The sequence below is a fragment of the Microtus pennsylvanicus genome, chromosome 14, assembly GCF_037038515.1.
Source record: "Microtus pennsylvanicus isolate mMicPen1 chromosome 14, mMicPen1.hap1, whole genome shotgun sequence".
In the NCBI taxonomy this organism is placed as follows: Eukaryota; Metazoa; Chordata; class Mammalia; order Rodentia; family Cricetidae; genus Microtus; species Microtus pennsylvanicus.
This window is the reverse complement of record NC_134592.1, coordinates 16,811,097-16,835,836: the sequence shown is the minus strand read 5'-3', so window position 1 is coordinate 16,835,836 and position 24,740 is coordinate 16,811,097. Positions and strand designations below refer to the sequence as shown.

Genomic DNA, 24,740 nt, shown 5'->3' with positions numbered 1-24,740 from the left:
ACCCAAATCATGGAGATCCTGTGGTTACGGCTTCATAGGCCCAGTCACTGCCCATGCCCCAGCAGATCATATGTGGGGTAGATGTTGGGGAGTGTCCACTCATAGTCCTGAATGTGTGTCTGGTTGTAGCTGGGCTGTTGACTGGGCCACTGGGACAGGTAAGGCGCGGATCTAGCTCTCACACACTGGTGATAAGAAGTAGGACCAACTTTCCTGTGTGTGTGTGTGTGTGTGTGTGTGTGTGTGTGTGTGAGAGAGAGAGAGAGAGAGAGAGAGAGAGAGAGAGAGAGAGAGAAAGAGGAGAGAGGGTGAAGTGGGTAGAACAGGCTCTCCAATTAGGGGTGAAGCCAGCTTTCCCATGCCAGGGTAATCAGGGTCCCTTATCCCAGGGCTGGGAGGGGTGGGGCCAACTCAATATGGGTCCTTTGTACTTCAACACCATTACAACATTTGGTTTACATGGGCTTTTGTGGTAATACAGGCAACAGACATCAACACAGACTCCAGCTGCAGCAGAACCACAGACACAGACATGCTATCAGTAGCAGTCTGGGCTTGGATGTCACCATGGCCCTGGGTAGCAGTGCAGGCCTCTTTGATTGCATAAGCCTAGGAGCAGCCTGGTCCTCAGACTCCAACATGGCCCCATGGGTCAGTTCAGACTTCAGGTAGTCGCATGACCTTCAGGGGTAAAAGAAATCAAGGATCTCAAAACAGACCCCAGCTGCAGTAGGGCAACAGACTCACAGCTTGGGTCCAGGAATCAACATGGTCCCTGGTGGTAGCATAGACTACCCCAATCTGTATGGCCCTAGCAGCAACATGACCCTCAGGCGCTCACATAACCTCAGGTGTTGGCCTAGACCCCAGGCAGACATACTTCCTTTGATGGTAACTGGAGCCATAGGCATCTATACAGATCCTTGCTGTAGTAGGGCCATAGACCCCGGGCATGGCCCCCAGCAGCAGCTCAGGCCCAAATGACACCATGGCCTGGTGGCAATGCAGGCTGCTCAGCTCGACGTGGCGGTAGCACAACCCTCAGAGCCTAACGTGGCCATAGGTGGCTGCCCAGAAGCCAGGCATCCTTGTGGTCCTTGGTGACCATGTTGGCTATGGACATCAGCACAGACTCCAGCTACTGTAGGACCATGGACCTAGATATGGTACTAGGCAGCATCCCTGGCCTGGATGTCACCATGGCCCCAGGTGGCTGCACAGGGCACTCAACCTGGCTGCAAGGTGGCCAACAAAATGGCCCCAGGTGGAGGCCCAGACTCCAGGCATCCACTTGACCTTTGATGGTAACTGGTGCCATGGACATTAACACAGACCTTTGCTGTGGTAGGTTCATGGACCAAAGCATGGCCCTTGCCTGTCTCCATGGCTCCGGGTGACAGCTCAGGCCACAAGATTGGGATGGTCCCTGCTGTGGCATGGCCCTCGGAGGCCAACAATGTGGCCATATGGGGTGGTGTCCTAGACCTTGGGCATCCTCAGGACTTTTGGTGGTAATTGCAGTCATGGATATCAACAGAGACTGACCGACTCAGGGTCATGAACCCAGACATAGTCTTAGGCAGCAGTCCATGATCCAACATCACCATGGCCCTGGGTAGCAAACAGGCCTCCCACAGTAGCCTGTTCCCGATCTCCTTCGTCTCTTCAGATCTATCTCTTTCCCCAGGACAGAAACCATTCAACCCATCTCTCTCCCATATCTCACCATATATTTGCTTACCATAATGGTGCTTGACCACCTTGTACAGCAAGGCGCTTGGTGGGCGAGTAGTTATTTCTCCCTGCCTAGGGCAAATGGTCCTAAGAAGACGTGTTTCTGTGTCCCCCTCTGCCAACCTGGGTGTGCACGTGTGTGTGTATGTGTGTGTGCGTGCACACACATGCATGTGTGTCCATCTCTGCCCACTTGGTCCTAATGGCATTGTAGTTTCTTCTTTCTGCTCAGGGCAAACAGCTCTGGGAAGGCAAGTGTATGTATGAAGCAGACCGTGTCAGATGTGGGCCAGGGAATGCGAATCAATCCCACACCAGCTCCGAATAGGGTATACTAAGGTGTTCTTTATTAAAAGGGTGCTCACGGATCACAGTGTGGAATCAGGAATGGAACCCAACATCCAGGTGTGGCAAGTGGGGAGAGAGTGAGAGGGCGATCCCAGGGGCCTTTTGGTACCCAAGGACATGCCCCACCTGGTCCAGCCTCTCAAAGGCCATTGGCTGAAGGAGGTTTCCCATCATATATCCATCTCTGCCTACTCCCCAAATCTCTTTTATAACTGGGAAGTGGACAATAAATTTAAATATTTAGTCACACCACAACAGTTTTAATAAAATCATATTTTCTATATGTGAGACTAGTTGGTTTTCATTTTACATTCATGAAAAATATAAACTTACAATTTTATGACTAGAACACTTTCATAAGGATGGATTAAAACCTTAGGATGCTAAATAGGTTACTGAGTTCCAAGGATATGTTCCTAAAAACAGGGTTTTCATCACTGGATATGGCAACCATTAAAGACAGAATTTTATCAGCAGTGGTTTTTCACAAACTTATCCTCACTAATAAATTAATGTAATATGCTTCTCCATATTAAATTTTCATTACTTGTTATATTTCTTTCTTTCCTAAAGAAAGTCTACTGTTTTTTCCAAAGTGAAAACATAGATTCGACAAAGGGAGTTTTGGGTATATTTACAGCAGGAGGCCTGGCTCCCAAACTGATCATCATGAACAGTACATACCATGACGGCTTCCACTTCAAGTTAACTCTGGTAATTATGTATTGCTTTATACTGTGTGTGTGTGTGTGTGTGTTTTTATAGGTGAGAAGAAGCATGCTCTTCTTGGATGTCTTTTTTCATGTTGGAAATTCAGTAATGTTTCTCTACAAATGTTTTAAAGCCAACAATATATGATGTGTATTACATTCCTTCATGCTGTGTGAATATATGGCACTGTGACTAAAAAAAGCTAAATGACCAATATCTAGGTAGGATTAATGGGGCAGAGAAAATGCTGAAAAGAAGGGCAGAGTTGCAAGGAGACACCAGGGACACAGAGCAAGCAGCATGGGCTTTACAAAGAAAAGGTAATTGAAACACATTGAAGAACATATATTAAAAGATATGGGTTAATTTAAGTTGTAAAAACTAGTTAGAAACAAGCCTAAGATATCTGCCGAGCTTCCATAATTAATAAGACGTCTCTGTGTGGTTAATTGGGAACTGGCAGGTGGGACAGAAAAATCTGCCTGCAAATACGGTATAGATTGTTAATTAAGAAGTCATATAATTCTCAAGTACTTATAACACATTAAAAGAAAATAACGATGATGATTGTGGTGATGATTATGATGGTGAGGATGATAAAACACATTAGCAAGCCATATGGCACATGCCTATAATTCTGGCACTCGGGAGGTAGAGACATGAAGATTGCTGTAAGTTCAAGGCCAGCCTGGAATACAGAGCAAACCCTTTTTTATAAACCCCTTTTAAAAAAATAAATCACATAAAAGAAATGCATTTTAAGCAATTAAATATTTCTATTGCTTTCTGAAGATCTGACATTTGTGCTAGCTTCAATTTCTTCCAGCATTTTACAGTGCCTGCCAAATGGCAGTGAACTGCAGTTGACTCCACCATCTGTAAAAAGTGTACTTTCATTTAATGTAGAAATAGACTTACAGAACCACCGTTCCCGCGGAGACCAGGAAAGCAGAAGCAACGGCTGTGGAGCACGCTCTCCAAATTTATAGGCAAACATTAGCCCGAGGCGAACACGCCCCCTTAGGGGAGGGACTTATCCCTACATTTGTATATTTTGGAGATCAGACCTCTGTCTGATGTGGGATTCGTGAAGATCTTTTCCCATTCTGTAGGCTGTCGTTTTTGTCTTATTGACCATGTCCTTTGCTTTCCAAAAAGTTTTTCTGTTCAGGAGGCCCCGTTTATTAATTGTTTCTCTCAGTGTCTGTGCTGTTGAGGTTATATTTAGGAAGTAATCTTTTGTGCCAATGCGTTCAAGTGTACTTTCCACTTTCTCTTCTCTCTCTCTCTTTTTTTTCATTCTACCTGTCCAAGAGCATGGGAGATCTTTCCATTTTCTGTTGTCTTCTTCAATTTCTTTCTTCAAAGATTCAAAGTTCTTGTCATACAAGTCTTTCACTTGTTTGGTTAGAGTTACTTCAAGATATTTTATGCTATTTGTGGCTATCCATTGGAAGGGTGATGTTTCTCTGATTTCTTTCTCAGCACATTTATCATCTGTGTATAGGAGGGCTGATGATTTTTTGAGTTAATCTTGTATCCTTCTACATTTTTGAAAGTGTTTATGAGTTGTAGAAGTTCCTTGGTAGAATTTTTGGGGTCGCTTATGTAAACTATCATATCATCAGCAATCAGTGAGAGTTTGACTTCTTCTTTTCTGATTTGTATCCCATTGATCTCCTTTTGGTGTCTTATTGCCTCTGCTAGGACCTGAAGAACTATATTGAATAGATATGGAGAGAGTGGACAACCTTGTCTTGTTTCTAATTTCAGTGGGATTGCTGGGAGTTTCTCTCCATTTAGTTTGATGTTGGCTGCTGACTTGCTGTATATTGCCTTTATTATGTTTAGGTATGTTCCTTGTATCCCTGCTCTCTCCAAGACCTTTATCATGAGTGGATGTTGTATTTTCTCAGAAGCTTTTTCCGCATCTAATGAGATGATCATCTGGTTTTTATTTTTCAGTTTGTTTATATGATAGATTACATTGACATATTTTCATATGTCGAACCATTCCTGCATCTCTGGGATGAAGCTGACTTGATCATGTTGGATGGTGGTTCTGATGTGTTCTTGGATTCTATTTGCTAGTATTTTATTTAGCATTTTTTCATCAATATTCATGAGTGAGACTGGTCTGTAATTCTCTTTCTTAGTAATGTCTTTGTGTGGTTTGGGTATCAGGGTAATTGTAGCCTCATAAATAGTTTCTTTCTATTGTGTGGAACAATTTGAGGAGAATTGGTATTAGTTCTTCTTTGAAAATCTTGTGGAATTCTGAGCTGAAACCATCTGGTCCTGGGCTTTTTTGGTTGGGAGACTTTTGATGACTTTTTATTTCTTCGACAGTTATAGGTCTGTTTAATTTGTTTATCTGGTCTTGATTTAATTTTGGTAAGTGATATTTATCCAGAAAGTTTTCCATTTCTTTTAGGTTTTCCAATTTTGTGGAGTACAGGTTTTTGATGTATGACTTGATCATTGTCTGTATTTTCTCGAGTCTGCTGTTATGTTCCCATTTTCACTTCTTATTTTGTTAATTTGGATAGTCTCTCTCTTCCTTTTGGTTAGTTTGTCTAAAGGTTTGTCTATTTTGTTGAATTTCTTGACGAACCAACTCTTTGTCTCATTGATTCTTTGTATTTTTTTGTTTCTATTTTGTTATTTCAGCTCTCATTTTGATTATTTCCTGCCATCTAGTTCTCTTGGGTGAGTTTGCTTCTTTTAGTTTCAAAGTTTTCAAATGCACTAGTGTGGGATTTTTTTCAGCTTCTTTATGTAGGCATTTAGTGTTATGAGCTTTCCTCTTAAAACTGCTTTCATAGTTCCCATAAATTTGGGTATTGTGTGAGGTCATTTTCATTGAATTTTAGGAAGCCTTCAATTTCTTTATTTTTTCCTTGACCCATTGATGATTCAGGTGATCATGGTTTAATTTCCATGTGTTTGTAGGCTTTCTGGAATTAGAATTGCTGTAGACTTCTAGTTTTAAGCCATGGTGATCTGATAAGATACATGGGATTATTCCAATTTTTTTGTGTGTTTGTTGACATTTGTTTTGTTATTGAATAGGTGGTCAGTTTTTGAGATAGTTTCCTGAGGTGCTGAGAAGAAGGTATATTATGTTTGGATGGAATATTCTACATATGTCTGCTAAGTCCATTTGAGTCATAACATGTTCTTTTCCTTATTTCTTTGTTCATTTTTTGTCTGACTGACCTGTCCAGTGGTGAGAGTGGAATGTTCAAATCTCCCAGTATTAGTGTGTGGGGTTTAATGTATGATTTAAGCTTTAGAAATGTTTTTGTATTTGGGGTATGGATTTCAGTATTGAGATTTCTTCTTGATGGATTTTTCCTGTGACTAATATGAAATATCCTTCTCTGTCTCTTTTGATTGACTTTAGCTTGAAGACTATTTTGTTAGATATTAGGATAGATACACCTGCTTTTTTCTTAGGTCCATGTGATTGGAAAATATTTTCCTAACCCTTGACTCTGAGGCAATATCTTTCTTTGAGGTTGAGATGTGTTTCTTCTATGCAGAAGAAGGATGGATTGTTTTCCTATCCCATCTGTTAGCTTGTGTCTTCTTATAGGTGAGTTGAGTCCATTTATATTCAGGGATATTAATGACCAGTGGTTACTATCTCCTGTTAATTTAGTTTTCATTGTTGGGGATGTTAATTTGTGTGTTTTCCCCTTCTTTGGGATTTGCTGCTATGAGACCATCAATTTTCTGTGTTTTTGTTGATGTTGCCCACTTCCTTGGGTTGGAGTTTTCCTCCTAGTGTTTTGGGTAGGGCTGGGTTTGTGGCTAGGCATTGGGGAAATCTGGTTTTGTCACGGAATATCTTGTTTTGACCTTCTTTGGTGAATGAAAGTTTTGCTGGGTATAATAGTCTGGGCTGGCATCCGTGATCTCTTAATGTCTGCATAATGCTTGACAATGATCTTCTGGCTTTCATTGTCTCCAATGAGAAGTCAGGTATAATTCTGATAGGTTTACCTTTATATGCTACTTGGCCTTTTTTTTTCAACTCTTAATATTTTTTCTTTATTCTGTATGTTTAGTGTTTTGATTATTATGTGGTGAGGGGGCTTTTTTTGGATCCAGTCTGTTTGGTGTTCTGTAAGCTTCTTGTATCTTCATAGGCATATCTTTCTTTAGGTTTTGGAAGTTTTCTTCTATGATTTTGTTAAATATATTTTCTGTGTTTTTGAGTTGAACTTCTTCTCCTTATTCTATACCTATTATTCTTAGGTTTGGTCTTTTCATGGTGTCCCATAGTGTTCCTGGATATTTGGGTTAATCTTCTTTTAGATTTTTAGACTGATGAGTCTATTTTCTCTATTGTATCTTCAGCACTTGAGATTCTCTGGTTCCTGCCTACTCTCTCGGAGGTCCCAGACTCATGACCAAACCTGCAGAGGTCCTGGCTCAGGCCTAGTTCCTCAGAGATCCTAGACTCATGCCCAGTCCACAGGGTTCCTGGCTTAGGTATACTCCCTTGAAGGTCCCAGATTCATACCCAGACCTACAGCAGTCTCTGTCTCTGGCCCACTCACTCAGCAGTTGCTCCCATGTACTTGCTCCTGTTGAGTTCGCTCTCTCATGTCTGCTCTGGCCCAGGTTGTTGACTCAGTCCTGCCTCTGCAAATGTCCCTGGCCTGGATCTGCTCCCGTTCCCATGGATCTCACTTTCTCCGGTCTGTTTCGACCTAGGTAGCTGTCTCAGTCCCACTACCATGGAGCTTGCTACCTCAGGCCTGCTTCAGCAAATGACCCTGGTCTGGATCTGCTCCTGCTCTTGTGGAGTTCACTGTCTGAGGCCTGTTCTGGCCCAGGTAGCTGCTTTAGTCCTACTCTTTTGGGGATCACTGCCTCAGACCTCCTGTGGCCTAGGTGGCTGGCTCAGTCCTATACCTATGGAATTTGTTGCTTTAGGCCTGCTCTGGCCCAAGGTTGCTGACTCTGACCTGTTCCTGTGGAGTTCTTTGCCTCAGGTCTACTCTGGCCTAGGTTACCGGTTCTGACCTGTTTCTGTAAACCGTGGTCAGGATCTGCTCCTCCAGAGGTACCTGGCTTGGGGTTGGTCCTGAAAAGATCTCTGGCTCTGATCTACTCCCTTGGAGTTCCCAGGCTTGGGTGCACCCAGACCTGCAGAGAACCTGGCTCAGGCCTACTCCCTCAGAGGTCCTAGACTCACACTTGAACCTGTAGAGGTTTCCGATTCCTGCCTACACCCTTTGACATCCCTGATTGATGCCCAGACCCACCCAGGTTCTGCCTCAGGCCTATTCCCTCAGAGGTTCCAGACTCATGCCTGAACCCACAGAGATCTCTGTTTCCTGCCTACTCCCTTGGAGGTCCCAGGCTCATGCCCCCTGAAATTCTTTTAAGTATAAATCGACTCTGTTTTGTTCTTTTTATAGGTGAGGAGTACTCTACAGTACACATAGCACATTTTGTCAATTAGAAGATGGATGTTGGACTTGCTTCTATCTGTGGCTATAAGTGATGCTGCTGTGTATATGATTCTTTTTGTGGAAATAGGTTTTCATTTATTTGGAGTACATTGCCAGCAATGGAATGGTTGGGTTATATGGTGAGGAACTGCTGTTTTCCAAAGTGAGAGCACTCTTTGCTTTTCCTACCCCTGACTACTCAGTCACAATTTGTCTACATCCTCACCAATAGTTATTGTTATCTCCTAGTGTATATAAAATAATAGCTCATCATGGATTTGATCTGCATGTATTTAATGCTTGCTATCACTTCTTGTGCTTATTGGTCACTTGAATATCTTCTTAGGGGAAATGGTTATTCTGATTTCTTGTCCACTGTTACAGGGTTTTTTATGTTTTCATAGATAATTTATAAATGTTATTTATATATTCAAGGTACAGGTTGGTTATAAGATATATAATTTGCAACTATTTTCTTCTGCTCTATATTTATATCTTTACTTCCTCCAACATATGTAAGTTTTTTCCCTTGGAAGATTTTTAAGTTTTGTTACTTGTGCAATTTTGTGTTATCTGTAGAAAAGTCATTGCCTGACGCAAGACTTTACATTTTTCATGTCTTTGTTCCTGGTATCTATAATTTTCACTTTAATTTTTGCACTTTGAACAACTTTGTCATTCATTTTTATATAGTACAGTACATAAGAGTCAATAGTAATTTTTGGAATAGCTAGGGTTGGTTTATTTAACATGTAAAAATGAAAACAATTTAGGGGTCCTGTGAAAACATTTAAAATACAGACACATTCAGGACAGGAATAATTCTAGCCCAATGCTTGAGGCAGGGTGAAGGAGTTGAGCCCAGCCTCCACCTGAACCAGCTTTCTCTTTCAAGCTGAGACAGTCTCAAGAGAGGAAGGCCACAGCTTCCTCCCCATGAGCAGACAGCATTGGGTGATCACAAAGAAAGAGCTGTTGACATGAGGGTTGGTTTCTGAAGTGACCCTGGGTCTTCTGTAGGTGGTTTCCATTCAGCAGAAGAGAATAGTGGTCCTGGGTGGGGGTCTGAGGACAAAGGGCCAACACTCAACAAAGGCCCTCTTTCTTACAGTAACACTGTATCCCCTTTTTCAATAGCAAGAAAACAAAAATCCAGGGAAGTCCTTAGGAAACAATCCTCTCCCTTGATGTACCTTGACAGTGTCTGCCAGAGCAGAGGAGGGGAAGAGCTGGACTGACTGCACCCTCAGTGGCTCTCCTCTTTGGTAGGAGAGCAGCCAGAGAAGAAGCTGCTATTGCTGGCCAGAGCTTGTTTCTTCTTCTTCTTCTTCTTCTTCTTCTTCTTCTTCTTCTTCTTCTTCTTCTTCTTCTTCTTCTTCTTCTTCCTCTTCCTCTTCCTCTTCCTCTTCCTCTTCCTCTTCCTCTTCCTCTTCCTCTTCTTCTTCTTCTTCTTCTTCTTCTTCTTCTTCTTCTTCTTCTTCTTCTTCCCTGTGGCCTTATTTTCTTGGGATTCTGTTGTTCTGTGTTTTATGTCTGGTACATCTAAGGAAACTGCAAGAGCCGTCTTCCTTAACAGAACCTGATCCATATCACACGTCTCTTTTAGAATCTTGGTATTGGGAGTGGCACAGATGGGGTTGAAGAAGCTCAGTCCCGGGATCACCTCTGTAGGATCCTCCAGCTTGAAGGAGCCTCCAGAATCCTGGTTCTGCTCAATAGTACCCAAGCTATCTTGTTCTTGCTGATGGTTCCGGCACTTTGTGTGGTCACAACCACAGGCCCCACTGCAGTTCACCTCTTGATTCCTGCACCCACAGTGTTTGTTCCTGTACCATCCCCTGCAGGAACAGCTGTGGATAGTCTTCCTGGGCACTTTAGCCAGTTTCCTTGGTTTTCACTCCTCATCTTTGGCATCACCATCTTCAGACTCATTTGCAGAATGCTGTGAATGATACTTCAGATCCTCAGTGTCCATGCTGTGTTCCAGGAACTTGTCTCTAACATGGGATGGTTTAGGTGGAGGTGGGATGTAGTTAAAGGAAGAATCTGCAGATTGAAGGCTGCCATGTTTGGGAAGATAAGATTTCTGGCTGCTGGCCCCTTGAAGAAGGGTCAGTTTCTGACTGGTGGTTTCATTCTCTTGGAGAAGCTGTTGATTTTGCTCACATCCTTCTTGCATTTTCCTAAACTGTTCCTCCTGACACTGTGAGGTGTTGAGCAGCTGCTGCTCCTTTCCCCAGTGGACGCCTCCAGCTGCGTCTCCCTGTTTGGCTTTGCTGCATCTGACTGAGGAGGTAGAGCAGCTTCTCCTGGTGCTTTTGCTCCACTTTGAGCAACTCAGCTTTCAACTCTGTCTCTACCATGACAAGATGATTCCTCTCCTCAAACAGCATCCCCTGCATTTGAGAATAGGTGGCCTGGCTCTGTTTCAAGTTGCTTTCAAGCTGGCTGACCCATAGTTTGGAGGAGACCAGCTCTCCAACCAAATATTTGAGCGCACATTTGGCTTCCAGAATATCAGCAATATTTCTCCCAGTGTTGTTTTGACCTGTCTTCGCTTTCTGCATCCAGGAGCTTTTGCTGTAGGTCAGCAATCTGAGCACTTCTGGGTTCCATTTCAGACTCTGGACTGTAAATCTGCTTTGTGATAGAATCCTCTGACTCTGAATCATGACCACAGACTTCATCACTGGCCAATGTGCTCCTCTGGAGCTTAGGCGGTGGGTTCTCCCCAGGTTCCTTGATTTCTTTAAGTTGAGCCGCACGGAGGGCTAGGATCTTTCGCTCTTTACGAAGGTCATTCAGATGGTGCTCGACTTCCTCAGTACTGATCATAACTTCAGTTTCATTTCTAAGCCAGTTCTTCACGTGTGCTTCTGTGCCTTCTATTCCGCGCCTCTGAGTTTCTTTCTGTTTTTCTGTGGCTTCCTGTTGCTTTTGCGGGGATTCCTTGAAGTGCTTGTTGGCAGCTGCTGCCTCTTCAGTTTTCTGTCTGAGCACATTGGACTGACTGTTTCTGGAAATCTTCTTTACGTTTAAGCAGCTCATATTGCCTTTTATGGTCTTGTTGTTTTAGCTGGATTACTTCTTTGTCCTTTTGTTGCTATTGGGACAGTTTCCTTCAGTCTATGCACAGATTTGTAAAAATGACATTTAATCCATTGCCTGTTAGTCAAACTGGGTGAACTAACTGTATTTGTCCCCATTATATCAGTTACATCGGTCTGTTGTTTTCCTACTGTCATTGTCTTGGTTGAGAATTGGACACTGCAGGTAACATGTTGTGGCAACTCTGGATTCTGGTTGGTTCTTCTAAGAAATGCTATTGTTACTGCTAGTCTAAACACTCTGTCTCCTTGTTAAGGAAGAAAAGAAAAACTGCAAACTGTCTTTCCTGTCATTCTGGTGGTTAATGTCCTACTGGTTTTTTTGGCTTCCACTGCTTTTATTTTTCAGCTCTTCTGGGAGTGTTCTCTACTCTGGTGTGGCAGGAGGATTTAGACGTGTTTTCTATGTGAATTTTAGAGCTCCCCTTTCTTGCTGCTCCCCTGTTCCTGGGATTTCCCTCCTAAATTTACAAATGCTCTGCCAGCCCCATGCTGGACTCTGACTTACCAAGTCAGTAAAGCTTCAGTTTTGTGCTTCCTGGGCTGTTCCAGCATGTGGCCATATAATTATGTATATCTTACTAGGATTTCCATCAACCTGCTATTACAAACAATGATGCAAAATATCCTTCAATATGTGTACACATGTGTTTGTGTGTGCGATTTCACACATATCTGAAGTAACACGGGAAAAATCCCAAAACAGTGAAATTTGCTATTGAAAACCATTCATCTACAAGTGTACATATGTGTGTATATTTGGACATTTTTGACTAATCTTATTTTGAAAATGTTGGGCAGAATATGCCAAAATAAGTGTTATTAATGTTGTAAAATAATGTATGCTGATTTCTTCTTTCTTCAAGTTCAACGATCGGGCTCTCTGGGTGTTGGACATTCCTAGAAGAAACATCACAGTAAGAAAAAGTAAGAGGAATCTGAGCTAATTCTGTTACTTATTGGTTTTGTTGGTAAATATAGCAAATCAAAGCACTGACTTCATGTAATAAATTACACCTTACCTCAAGCATTGTGTGAGGGACAGCTCCTGGTGAGACACAACACATGTGTCCACTCACCCCAGAAAGGGAGCCCGCTACAGTACAACAAAGTAACTGTCGCACCAGTGTTTGTTCTGGGGAACCAGTGAGTTTTTTTCAGGGGCTTGCTAAGCTAGTTGTGAGGAACAGGGATAACTCAAGTGCAGCTGCCTCACCAGAAAGCCCACCCTAGCATGGGGGTGACTCACCAAAATCTGCAACCCTGTAGCTTTCTCCAAGCTTGTGCAGCCCCGCAGTCAGGACATCTCTCTCTTTCCTGGGATGTCTAGTCCTCTACACCGGCAACAACTGTTTACTCCCCTTAGATAGATGGGTGGAGGCACAAAAGAATCTTCCATGTTTCTGTTCTGGATTTGTACCCTTTTGTTTACTTGCTGAAACCGGTGAGCCAAGGCTCGCCCCTGGAGGAAATGTTCGAGTTGTAGAGAAGGTTACAATTTGGAGGAATGTTCCATATGACATCACATACATGCCCCATACAGTTGCATGGAGCATACTAATAATAATTATTTGTGGTTTATTTGAAGTTCAAATTTACCTGAGAATTTAATCTGGCAGTCTTTTTTGTTTTTTGTTTTTTGAGACAGGTTTAGCTATAGCTTTGGAGCCTGTTCTGGAACTAGCTCTTATAGATAGAGCAGGATAGCCTTGAACTCACAGAGATCCACCTGCCTCTCCCTCCGAGTTCTGGGATTAACGGTGTGCACCACTACTGCTCAGCTTATCTGGCAGTCTTACAAGCTGACTTGGCTAACATGTTTGTATTATATAGCAATCTCTCTCTCTCTCTCTCTCTCTCTCTCTCTCTCTCTCTCTCTCTCTCTGTATGTATATATATTTGTGTGTGTATTATATAAATGATAACCATTCTTTATTTAAAATGAAATCATTTTCTAGAAGTTGGAGAGTTTATATTGGGAAAATTGGGCCTTGATGCATTTTACTGAAATGGAATTAATGTGAAAATATTACAGGATGTAATATGTGATGTATTACTTTGTTATGGAATCTACTCTTAAGTGGTGTGTGGAGTATAACATTTCATACTGCTCTAAATACCCAGAGGGAGAAGAGGAGGAATATCAAATTCCAGGAGTGGGAATATTGAGCTAGTGGATCAAATTAATACCTCTCCAGTCATGTGATATGTGAAAAATGGCCAGACTCATATGATATATTCAAAGTAACCTCTGAATTAATTTTCCCTATAGAAAATAAAATATTTATTTTATTTCATTTTCATCTCAATATCTCTGTGTCTCAGCCATCATATTTGCCTATAGCCTTTCATCTAGAAATGGGAAATTGAGAGAATTCCCCTTTCAAAAGTTGTCATGTGGACTGTTGCTGTTTTTTAGTATTCATATTTGTTTTGGCAACATTATATTTGAGATTTCAGGACTGAGTGCAGCTTCTCTACAATTCTGAAGCCAACACTGCGGTCCTCACTAGCTCTCACAGTCACATTAGTGGTTCCATAATGTTCTCTGTGCCTTCGGTGTAGGGTGGTGTTATACATGTAGCAGGGAACCCCATGGTCTGTTGATCTCTGCATTTTGACCAATTAAGACTTTGTATAATAGTCTTTGCTACAAAAATAAGCTTCTTTGATAAGAGGTAAGAGCTACATATATCTGTAGCTATAAGGATGAGGATTTAAAATACAGTTAGAAGTCAGGTTTGGTGGTGCACATCTTTAATCCCAGCACTCAGGAGTGGAGGCCAGCAGATCTCTGTGAGTTTGAGGCCAGCCTGGTCTGCAAAATGAATTCCAGCACAGATATGGCTGTTACACAGAGAAACCCTTTCTCAAAAAGAAGAATAAGAAAATGTACTTAGAGATTATAGTGACTGCAAAAATAGGAGGAAGAGGTCCTCTTCCATATTCCATGGCTTCACCAGCTCCAGGCAGCCAGCTCAGTGTACAGTACCCAGCATTATGTCCTCCTGCTGTATGAGCCTTTAGTCCAGTTAGTCAGCTGTTGCCCACCACCAAGATATAAGTGCCACTCTGGCACCTCTAGGGATAGCCTGCCCTGTTGGTAATTGTTGTGGCTTTTAGGCAACACAACTTGGAAGGACTATTAATTGGGTTTCTCTCTTGGCAGTTTGCATAGCTCCTTCCATTATTGTGATGTCTAGTCCTCAGGGAGGAACCTTTGGATAAGACCGAGGTTGATTCCTTCAAGTTGTGCACTGTGTAAGGATATATTGCTGTGGTTAGGTTAATGAAGAGCTGAACAGACAATAGCTAGGCAGGAGATACAGACAGGATTTTCATGGAGAGAAAGGAAGAGGAGGAGGAATCAAGAGACAGAAGAAGCCAGGATACACAGAAGGAAAATAGGAGGTGCAAGATGGAAGAGAGGTAATGCCACATCATAGTACTTAGATGAAAATAAATGGGTCAATTTAAGTTATAAGAAATAGTGAAGAACAAGTCCAAGCTATAGACCGAACTTTCATAATTAACAAGTCTTCATGTCAGTATTTGAGAGCTTGCTGGTGGGACAGAGAAAGACTCATTACATAATACACCCAATGTATCTAATATCAAATATCTAAATATAGGGCCTGAGAAAGCTAAGGAATATTCTGGACAAGGAGCCACATGTCGATTCCTAGTCCTATAGTCTCTCAAGTGGCCAGTGCCCAGCAGCATACAGAGATGTGACTCCCAGATGCTTCCTGGGGGCTGGAAACAGCTGCCAGTGCTGTGCACCAGTGTGATGTGCTAAGCTGAGTTGTTCACGTCAGTTGTTCACTTAAATTGACACATCAATTTGAGATTTAAATCACATGATAGGATTATGCTGCAAGCACTTAATAAAGCCAGGTTCAAACACAGCAAACCTCTAAAAAGATACAGTATATTTAAAAACTTGCTTAGTTACTAGAGAAAGAAAGGAAAAAGGGTATAGACAGTCATAGTAAAAAATAATTTGAAAGTAATCAGGTAAAAATTTTAAAGAAAGAGTAAAGTCAAATGAAAAAAAATAAAGCTACATAAAGATGGGAAATGCATAGGGCTTCTGGATCCTGTATGGTGCTTTGTTGACTTTGAATTTTTGAATGTTGATGAACAAATGATGGCTACTGAGAGACACTGGATTATGGAAAGGACTACTGAATTAAACCAGCCTTTATACTTTAGAAATGTCTTGACTTCAGCATGGAAGTCGAGAAATATGTTGTGTTGGGGGAGAAGTGATGCCTTTATTTCCACAGGAAATGAAAAACTATGGATTCCTTCAAAGTTAATAGAGATCATAGTTTGATGATGGACACTATAAAGTTATTCCACACTAGCTCAGAATTGAGTAAAATAAAGGATTCTTTATTCAGGGGTAGACTCACAGATCACAATCCTCTTCACAAATAGGGAACAGGAACCGAATCCAACAGTGGAGAGACAGAGTATGCACTAGGTTTATGGCTGCATTTATAGTATATGAGACCATGCCTAAGTGGACTGGCATCTTAAAGGCTATTGACAGAAGAAGTTCCCACAGCACCTCCCCCTTTTGTCTAAATAAGAGAGTTCTAAGCCTAATACGAAACTATATAAAATAAGAACAAATATGAAGTATAAAAATTAGAATTACAACCAGCATAAACAATATCAAGCAAGAAACATATGCTAATTGTTTTCATATAATTATCCTATCCTAAGGAGTCTAAGTCTTCTATTAGAAACAGCTTGGCTAAGTCATGAGAGGAAAGTAACTACCACTCTCTAGTCTAGTCAACCTCATTGAAGACCTGAGAAAGGAAATAATATTACTTCAGTAAACCGGAAGTGCAATCAAGCAACTTCCAGAATGTGTAATAAATGACAGGCAACTGGCTACCTGGGCAATCACTGAAAGTCTCATTTACAATGTTGGATCAACCAACTTTGGCTAAGGCCTAGAGTAACTGACAGACCATTTCACAGGCAGGAAAATTTTCAAAACTGTATTACTCTGTCTTGGCAGTGTTTTACAGTCTTTTTTCTTGTATCCTGCTTGTCTTGTCCAGACACTGTGCATTTTGTCAGTGGTCAAGGCATGGGCAGTTCCTTGCCCAAAGGTCAGTTTTGCCAAGAAGAAAATAAGCTCCAAGTAGAGTGTCTTCATTGCTCAACATTCTCTTGGGAATAGATTGGTGCTGCCAGGAGCAATTGTGTCTCACATCAACAGAACCCTAATGTATTCAAATGCCATACTTTACAGTTCTTTGAAATGGATGAAGATAACCTATCTATGTGGACTACAATCTCTATGTGTCTAAATAACCTGATTAGTCTAACTATAACTATGACAAACATGGATGACTATTGACCTATAATTCTTAATACCTACATAGCTTAAAGACTAAGACTTCATATTAGAATACTAAACAAGCTTTAAACAACTGTGCAGTATATGAGGACAATCACCTCAAAACGTAAACAGTGTATAAGTATCTTGATCAGACGTAGACATGAATAATGAAACATGATAAATACATCCTAAAATTGTATCAATATACAAAATATCTTAAGCAGAGTTAGAAGCATGCGTACATACAAAAAATAAATTTGCCTAGGTGTACAAATATTGTAAACAGAAATAGGAGCATAGTCAATATAATTTGAATTTGTATAAATATACAAAAATCTATACCAATGTAAATTGCCTATAGATAATATTTCACAAGTATTCATTCTATTACTCACTATTATTATTAGTGTGTAAACTCACACTAATCTATGTATTATCTCATCCAATTTCCTTTTTTTTTACAAAGAGATCCCTGAGCCTATATATTTTCCACCCCAACCCCAACCCTATACTAGTTATAATTAACCCCTAATTGTTGTCCTTAACCATGAGGACTAATTTTGTTGGGATAGGGGACATCATCTTCTATAATTACTTCTAGCTGTCATGGGGGTCATGTTCTTTCTATGGGATCCTGTAAAAGTAAAATGATTAAGTTTTTAGATTACTGTCTGGTGTAATTGCAAATAGTCTCTTGAGTAGTTTTTCTGAGGTTCCTATTTGAAGTTCTGGCCAGAACATTGTAAGAAGGTGCACCATTTCAATTGACCAAGTTGGAATCATTTTGAGCAGCTGGTACCAATTTATAACTGATCTGAAATTAGCACTATCAGCATCATGACATCACATCAATCATATGGAGTTGTTGTTGTGGGGGCCCCATCTGCTTCCTGGAAACTTCAAAGATTACTGCAGGAAAATTTATTCATTGTGGAAAACTTAAATATTGTTTATATAGACATGTATTCAATGAAAGGTATGATAGAGACAAAATAGGTATGGAGAAAAGTAAAATTTTTCCTAAATTCTTTCTTCTTTCTATCACATACCAGATGACTTCTGACATGAGACAGAAACTCTGGATTTTTCTTTTAACAACATGCTTGGATTTAGAGAAGGATAGCCATTGTCCAACTCCAAAGACAGATCTGCTTTTGCTTTTTAAGTGAGTCATGACTATTTTTCTACAGGACAGCGCATATATATATGTGTGTGTGTGTGTGTGTGTGTGTGTGTGTGTGTGTGTGTGTGTATCAATATATATACTACACATATATGCAATAATCTCTATCATCTATCTATCTATCTATCTATCTATCTATCTATCTATCTATCTATCTATCTATCAATCTATCTATCTTCAGAGATTTTTACCCTGCAGATGACCCATTCTCATAAGTCATAATTCTCTGCTTGGTGATCCTTTCTGGATAGTTATCTTTTCTTCTTTAGGCATCCACATATCCAAGTCTCTTGACTTTTTGAAGACAAGTATTTTCCTACAAAGACAAGAACAGAACCCTGCCCCAACCCTTATGAGGTTTTCTTACCACCTGTATGATTGTCACCTAAGTGCATGTGCTCTCATTTCTCTTTCTCAAGAGGTTTATCCTTTTTAAACTGAATGTTTATTAATTTTGAAGGTATCCATAGCTTTTTTTCTCCTGTGGAAACAAGAGCAAAACCCTCTTTCCAATGAGGCACATTTCTTGGTTTCCATTGTGAGATCAACACATCCTTGAAATATACCAGATGGTTTAATTCAGAAGTTTTTTCTATTATCCAATGTGTCTCTGCTGTTCTTTTCTCATTAGCTTTAAGAAAATTCAGGGTTAACCCCTTGATCTCCAAAAGGAGATACAGATCGGAAAAGAAGAAGTCAAACTCTCACTGTTTGCTTACGATAGGCTGGTTTACATAAACGATCCCAAAAATTCTTCCAAGGGACATCTATGACTCATGAACACTTTCAGTAATGTAGAAGGATACAAGATGAACTCAAAAGAATTAGTAGCTCACGGGGGCTGGAGAGATGGTTCAGTGGTTAAGAGCATTGCCTGCTCTTCCAAAGGTCCTGAGTTCAATTCCCAGCAACCACATGGTGGCTCACAACCATCTGTAAGGAGGTCTGGCGCCCTCTTCTGGCCTTCAGGCATACAGACAGAATATTGTATACATAATAAATAAATATTAAAAAAAAGAATTAGCAGCTCTCCTGTACACAGATAATAAAAGGGTCAGGATTAAAATCAGAGAAACAAAACCCTTCACAATAACCACAAACAGCGTAAGATATCTCAGAGTAACTCTAACCAAGCAAGTGGAAGTCTTGTATTACAAGAAGTTTAAATCTCTGAAGAAAGAAATTGAAGACATAAAGGGAAAAGATTTCCTATGCTCTTGGGTAGGCAGAATTAACAGTAAAAATGACGGTCTTACCAAAAGCAATCTACAGATTCAGTGCAATGCCCATCAAAATCCAGCAAAATTCTTCACAGATCTCATAAGAATGGTACTCAACCCAGGAGAGCCAAAATAATCCTGTACAATAAAATAACTTCTAGAGGAATCACAATTCCTGAAGTCAAACTCTACTACTACAGAGCTATAGTACTGAAAACAGCCTGGTATTGGCATAAGAACAGACAGGAGGACTAATGGAACTGAATAGAAGACCCAAATATTAATTAATCCACACTCCTTTAAACACCTGATTTTTGAAAAAGAAGCAAAAAAAATTCAAATGGGAAACAAAAGCATATTTAATAAATGGTGCTGGCATAACTAGATATCAACATATAGAAGAATGAAAATAGACCTATATCTATCACCATTCACATAACTCAAGTCCAAATGGATCAAAGACCTCAACATAAAACAAGCCACACTGAACCTCATAGAAGAGAAAGTGGGAAGTACATGTGAACGAATTGGCAAAAGAGACCACTTCCTAAATATAATATATCTCACAGACACTGAGAGAAACAATTAATACATGGGACCTCCTGAAACTGAGAAGCTTCTGTAAAGCAAAGGACACGGTCAACAAGACAAAACAATGGCCTACAGAATGGGAAAAGATCTTCACTAACCCCACATCAGACAGAGGTCTGATCTCCAAAATATACAAAGAACTCAAGAAATTGGACACCAAAAAACCCACATAATCCAATAAAGAAATGGCGTACAGACCAACAGAGTACTCTCAACAGAGGAATCTAAAATGGGCTGAAAGACACTTAAGGAAATGTTCAACATCCTTAGTCATCAGAGAAATGCAAATCAAAACAACTCTGAGATTCAATCTTACACCTGTAAGAATGGCCAAGATAAAAATCACTGACAACTTATGCTGGAGAAGTTGTGGTAAAAAGGGAACACTTCTGCATTGCTGGTGGGAATGCAAGCTGGTGTAGCCCCTTTGGATGTCAGTGTGGCAATTTCTCAGGAAATTAGGATATAACCTTCCTTAAGACCCAGTCATACCACTTTTGGGTATATATCCAAAGGAAGCTCAATCGTGCCACAAGGACATGTGCTCAACTATGTTCATAGCAGCATTGTTTGTCATAGCCAGAACCTGGAGGCAACCTAAATGCCCCTCAACCAAAAAATGGATAAGGAAAATGTGGTACATTTTGTAGGAAAATGGATGGAACTAGAAAACTGGACCATTATTTGTCATTATTTGTGCAGGTATACCCGTGATGGCCATAACTTGTAATAAATGTATAATTACTGAATCAGCCTTTTCTGAGCTCAAAGCAGTTCTCCATTGAAAACCTGAATACGTGTCAATGGTGTGGTGCACATATTTTAAGTTTCCAAATTCTGTAAAGTAGAACACATCCATCTGCCAGATATTATTTCTTTTAGTACCCTTTGGGTTTCTTCATGCTGGCAATGGTGTTTGGTTATAGAAAGAGCAAGTATGACATCTCCTTATAATCTCCTTAGCTTGTTGCCATGTAATAGAAAACTCTTTTTTTAAATTGTATATTGTTTTGTATTAGGCTTAGAACTCTCTTATTTAGACATAGACAAAGGGGGAGGTGCTGTGGCAACTCCTTCAGTCAATAGCCTTTAAGATGCCAGCCCACTTGGGCATGATCTCGTATACTATAAACACATCATAAAGCTTGTCTCTCCGCTGCTGGATTCAGTTCCTGTTCCCCATCTGTGAAGAGGACTGTAATCTGTGAGTTTACTCCTGAATAAAGAATCCTTTATTATACACAATTCTGAGCTGCTGTGGGATAACTTTATAGCATCTATCATCAATATTTATCAGGGATGACCTGAGGATCTTGGCTACAGATATGAGGAAGAAATATAGAAAAGACTGCAAGACAAGTGACATGTATGCTGATCTCTCTGCATGGGAACAGCTTTGAGACTTGATGAGACATGATAATTTCTTCTTTGCTATAGAATCCTCATGACTTATTACATGCTATGCTTCATATGATATACATAGAGATTTATATTAAAGTTTGGTTATACAGACCAAACAGACAAAGTTAACAAATACTTTTTACCTGCTCAAATATAAAACCAAAAAAAATCATCTTAAGTTCACTTGTACACACTGCATAGTCCATGTGTGTTAATATATACATACATAAATTTATGTACAATCTTTAAAAGGTTGTATGTTGCTGGGTAGTGGTGGCACACACCTTTAATCCCAGCACTTAGGGAGGAAGTGGCAGGCAGATTGTTTGAGTTAGAGACCAGCCTGGCATACAGAGTAAGTTCTAGGACAGCCAAAGCTACACAAGGAAACCCTGTTTTGAAGTCCCCCAAAAGAAAAGTTTGTGTGTTTTTAGAAAAAACTATATACCAACAATAACAAGAAGCCGAGGTGATCTAGCCTCTCAGAATGCCTCTGTTGCAGTTTCCTCAAAATTTTGCATCCATACAACTTCAAAGCTTCTAGCTGAGATGGTCCAGCCCCCACAGACTATTCCAGGGAAGATTTCAGATAAGCTCTACACTTTCCCATCATAGTAATATGTAGTAATATGGGGCGGCGGGGCTGCGTCCCCAATACCCCAGCCGCCTGCCCAGCTAGCTTATGCCCCGAAATAATTACACAGACACTGTATTCATTTAAACACTGCTTTGGCCCATTCCTATCTAGCCTCTTCTAGGCTAACTCTTGCACCTGGACTAGCCCATTTCTTATCATCTGTATAGCACCGGTCTTACCGGGAAGATTCTAGTCTAAGTCCATCCTGGGTCGGAGCTTCATAGCGTGCGTCTTCCCTGGAGCAGGTAGCATGGCGTCTCTCCTGCGTCTGCTCCGGAGAGGAGAGCTGTCGAGTCTGACCTCACTTCCTCTTCCTCCTGGCATTCTGTTCTGTTTACTCCACCCACCTAAGGGTGGGCCTATCCAATGGGCCTAGCAGTTTCTTTATTGCTTAGCCAATGAAATCAACAGATTGATATATGACACTCCCACATCACTTCCCCTTTTTCTGTTTAAACAAAAAAAAGGCTTTAACTTTAACATAGCAAAATTACATATAACAAAACAGTTATCAAGTAAAAGTTACATCAGAAACATTTATACATATAACAAAATTGACCGTAAATCTCTATCAATAAAGCAAAATCTATACTAATGCAAATTATTCATGTCTATATCATATCCCCCTTTAAATGTAAAAGAACATTTATAAACTATATTTGGGAACATGGGCGCAGTTTTTTCTCTCCAAACTGCTTCCTGCTGAATGGGGGCGTCGTTAATTAGGTCTTTCATGGTATAACCTGTGTGCTAGTTTCATCTCAGTTGGCAGTTGAGCAAAGCAATTTTCTGAAGATGTTCACAGCAACCCTTCAGGAGGATGTGGTCCATCATACCAAATCGGAATAGAAGAAATCCATAGAGTCTCATCCTCTGTGAAAACAAAAGAAGAATCTCTTTTCCAAAGTATCATATCCTTAGATCCAAATTCTGAAATCATACCCTCATGATATCCGTTCTGGTTCCACTGGGCAGCCCATATAATGAAATGTCTCTCTGTACTTAGCTCCTTCACAGTCAAAAATTTTAAAGAAAACACAATGTACATAATCCAGACTCTCTGTGAATTTTTCATTTTTACGCGGCTTATTTTTATTTATATCTATAACTATCTGTACTCTGTCTCTTTAAAGACTTTACCTTTTTTTTTAACATTAACTTTATTTTCTATATTCCTTTTCTTCTCTCTCCCAAGCCTACGTACATTCATCCAACAGTGTGACTCATTTAGTTGTCTGAATCTGTCCTATTGTGAATCTGCAATTTTTTACTATCCAGGAACACTTTTGATTTGCGCCTTTAAATCACTAGGCGCTTAAGAATCTAAGCTGTGACATTCCTAAGTTAACTTTTTGCTTTTTGAGCGTATATCTTTGACCTGGAATAACTCTTTAGACCAGGCTGTCTTAGAACTCTCAGAGATCCGCCTGTCTCTGCCTCCCAGGCATTGGGATTAAAGGTGTTTGCTACTACACCTTGAACTCACAGAGATCTGTTCGCCTCTGCCTTTTAGGCACTGGGATTAAAGGCGTGTGCTACCACACCTTGAAGTCACAGAGGTTTACTTTAAGAATTTTAACTTTTAGTCTGCATATATTTTTAACATAGTTTAAACCATTCAGAAATTTTCTCTGTCTTTGAATCTCTCTTTACTGTATACCACTCTTTTTCTGACCACATGAGCCTTTAATTTACCAAGCAATATCAGTAGGACTAGAGGCGTGGCTTTGCCAGCTAGATCCAGCTCATTCCTTAGCTTTCCAGCCTCATGGTGGATATACAGGCTGCAGCCATGTTTATAGCCACACCTCTATGGCGTTTCAAGGTCCCTGCCAGCCAGCAAGCTACAACAGACAACACTCAAATCCTCTCTCGGTAGCCGGCCCTCCTGCTTCAAACAGTCAGAGTTTGCCCTGGCAGGATGGCCCAGAAAGCCGGCATTTTTAAACAACACAGGTTTGTTCCTGCTGCTGAGTCAGGAAAATTTCAAAATGGAGGACGTACCATTTTGTGCTAGCTCTGGGGCCACCAGGTAGGAGCGGCACTCAGCACTTTAATTCTGAGACTGAGCACGCAGCACAGAAATTCTTTTCATCCAGGTAACATCCAAATCTGACACGCAGAGCACTGCGCAGTCTGAAAACATGTCCCTGTATGGCGGCAGGAATCCGCCATGCTCTTCCGCCTGCCTAAGCCTGATTCTGCCTTCTGCCCAGGAGCAGGCGGGGAGCTCTAAGTCATCGTCAAGGTCTCAGAGCACTCTCCTTCCGATCCCAAGCGGGAACACAAACATAAAGCCAGAGTTTGCACTGGCGGCACAGCCCCAAGAAGCTGTGCTTTAAAATGACACAGCGTTTTTTCTGCTGCTGTTGCCGAATCGGGAAATCTCTCTACAGCACGCCACCAACAAACAGCAAAAATCTGTGTTAAACTCTCTCTCCATTATTTTTAAGCCTTCTCAGGTTTTTTAAGTGGGTTTAGCCCCACGTTGGGCGCCATTTGTAGTAATATGGGGCGGCGGAGTTAGCCTAGAAGAGGCTAGATAGGAATGGGCCAAAGCAGTGTTTAAATGAATACAGTGTCCGTGTAATTATTTTGGGTAAAGCTAGCCGGGCAGGCGGCTGGGGTGTTGGGGACGCAGCCCCGCCGCCGCTCCTTATTACTACACAGAGACTAAGCAAAAAAATAAAAACAAAAAACAAACAAACAACAACAAAAAGCCAAAAAACCACAGCTAGTTTCCCAGAACTTGACCATTATCTCAATTTTCTCAGCGTTCCCTAAAGATGGTATCATCCCCAGAGAACAGGAAGTAATTTTAAGAGTATAACACCCACATTCCCAAGAGGTGGGGAGGGTGTTCTTTTGGTTATTCAGTGGGTTATGGATATTTGTCATTTTGTGGGGGAGGGGCTGGTTAGGTTGTTATTGGTCATGGTCAGAAAAAAAAGCTGAGTAAAGGAAATTAGATTTAG

General features: G+C 40.9%; 1 protein-coding gene and 1 pseudogene across 1 annotated transcript in view; one reads left to right on the top strand and one right to left on the bottom strand.

Moving 5' to 3' along the window:
* Positions 1 to 24,740, top strand: part of Catsperb (catsper channel auxiliary subunit beta) — a 200,199-nt gene that overhangs the window by 25,397 nt on the left and 150,062 nt on the right. Inside the window, exons 5-6 of the mRNA XM_075947829.1 lie at positions 2,656 to 2,796; positions 12,235 to 12,295. Of these exons, the coding sequence (XP_075803944.1) occupies positions 2,656 to 2,796; positions 12,235 to 12,295 (202 nt within the window). The remainder of the gene's footprint in view (positions 1 to 2,655; positions 2,797 to 12,234; positions 12,296 to 24,740) is intronic.
* Positions 9,508 to 11,506, bottom strand: LOC142835192 (chromosome-associated kinesin KIF4A-like; annotated as a pseudogene).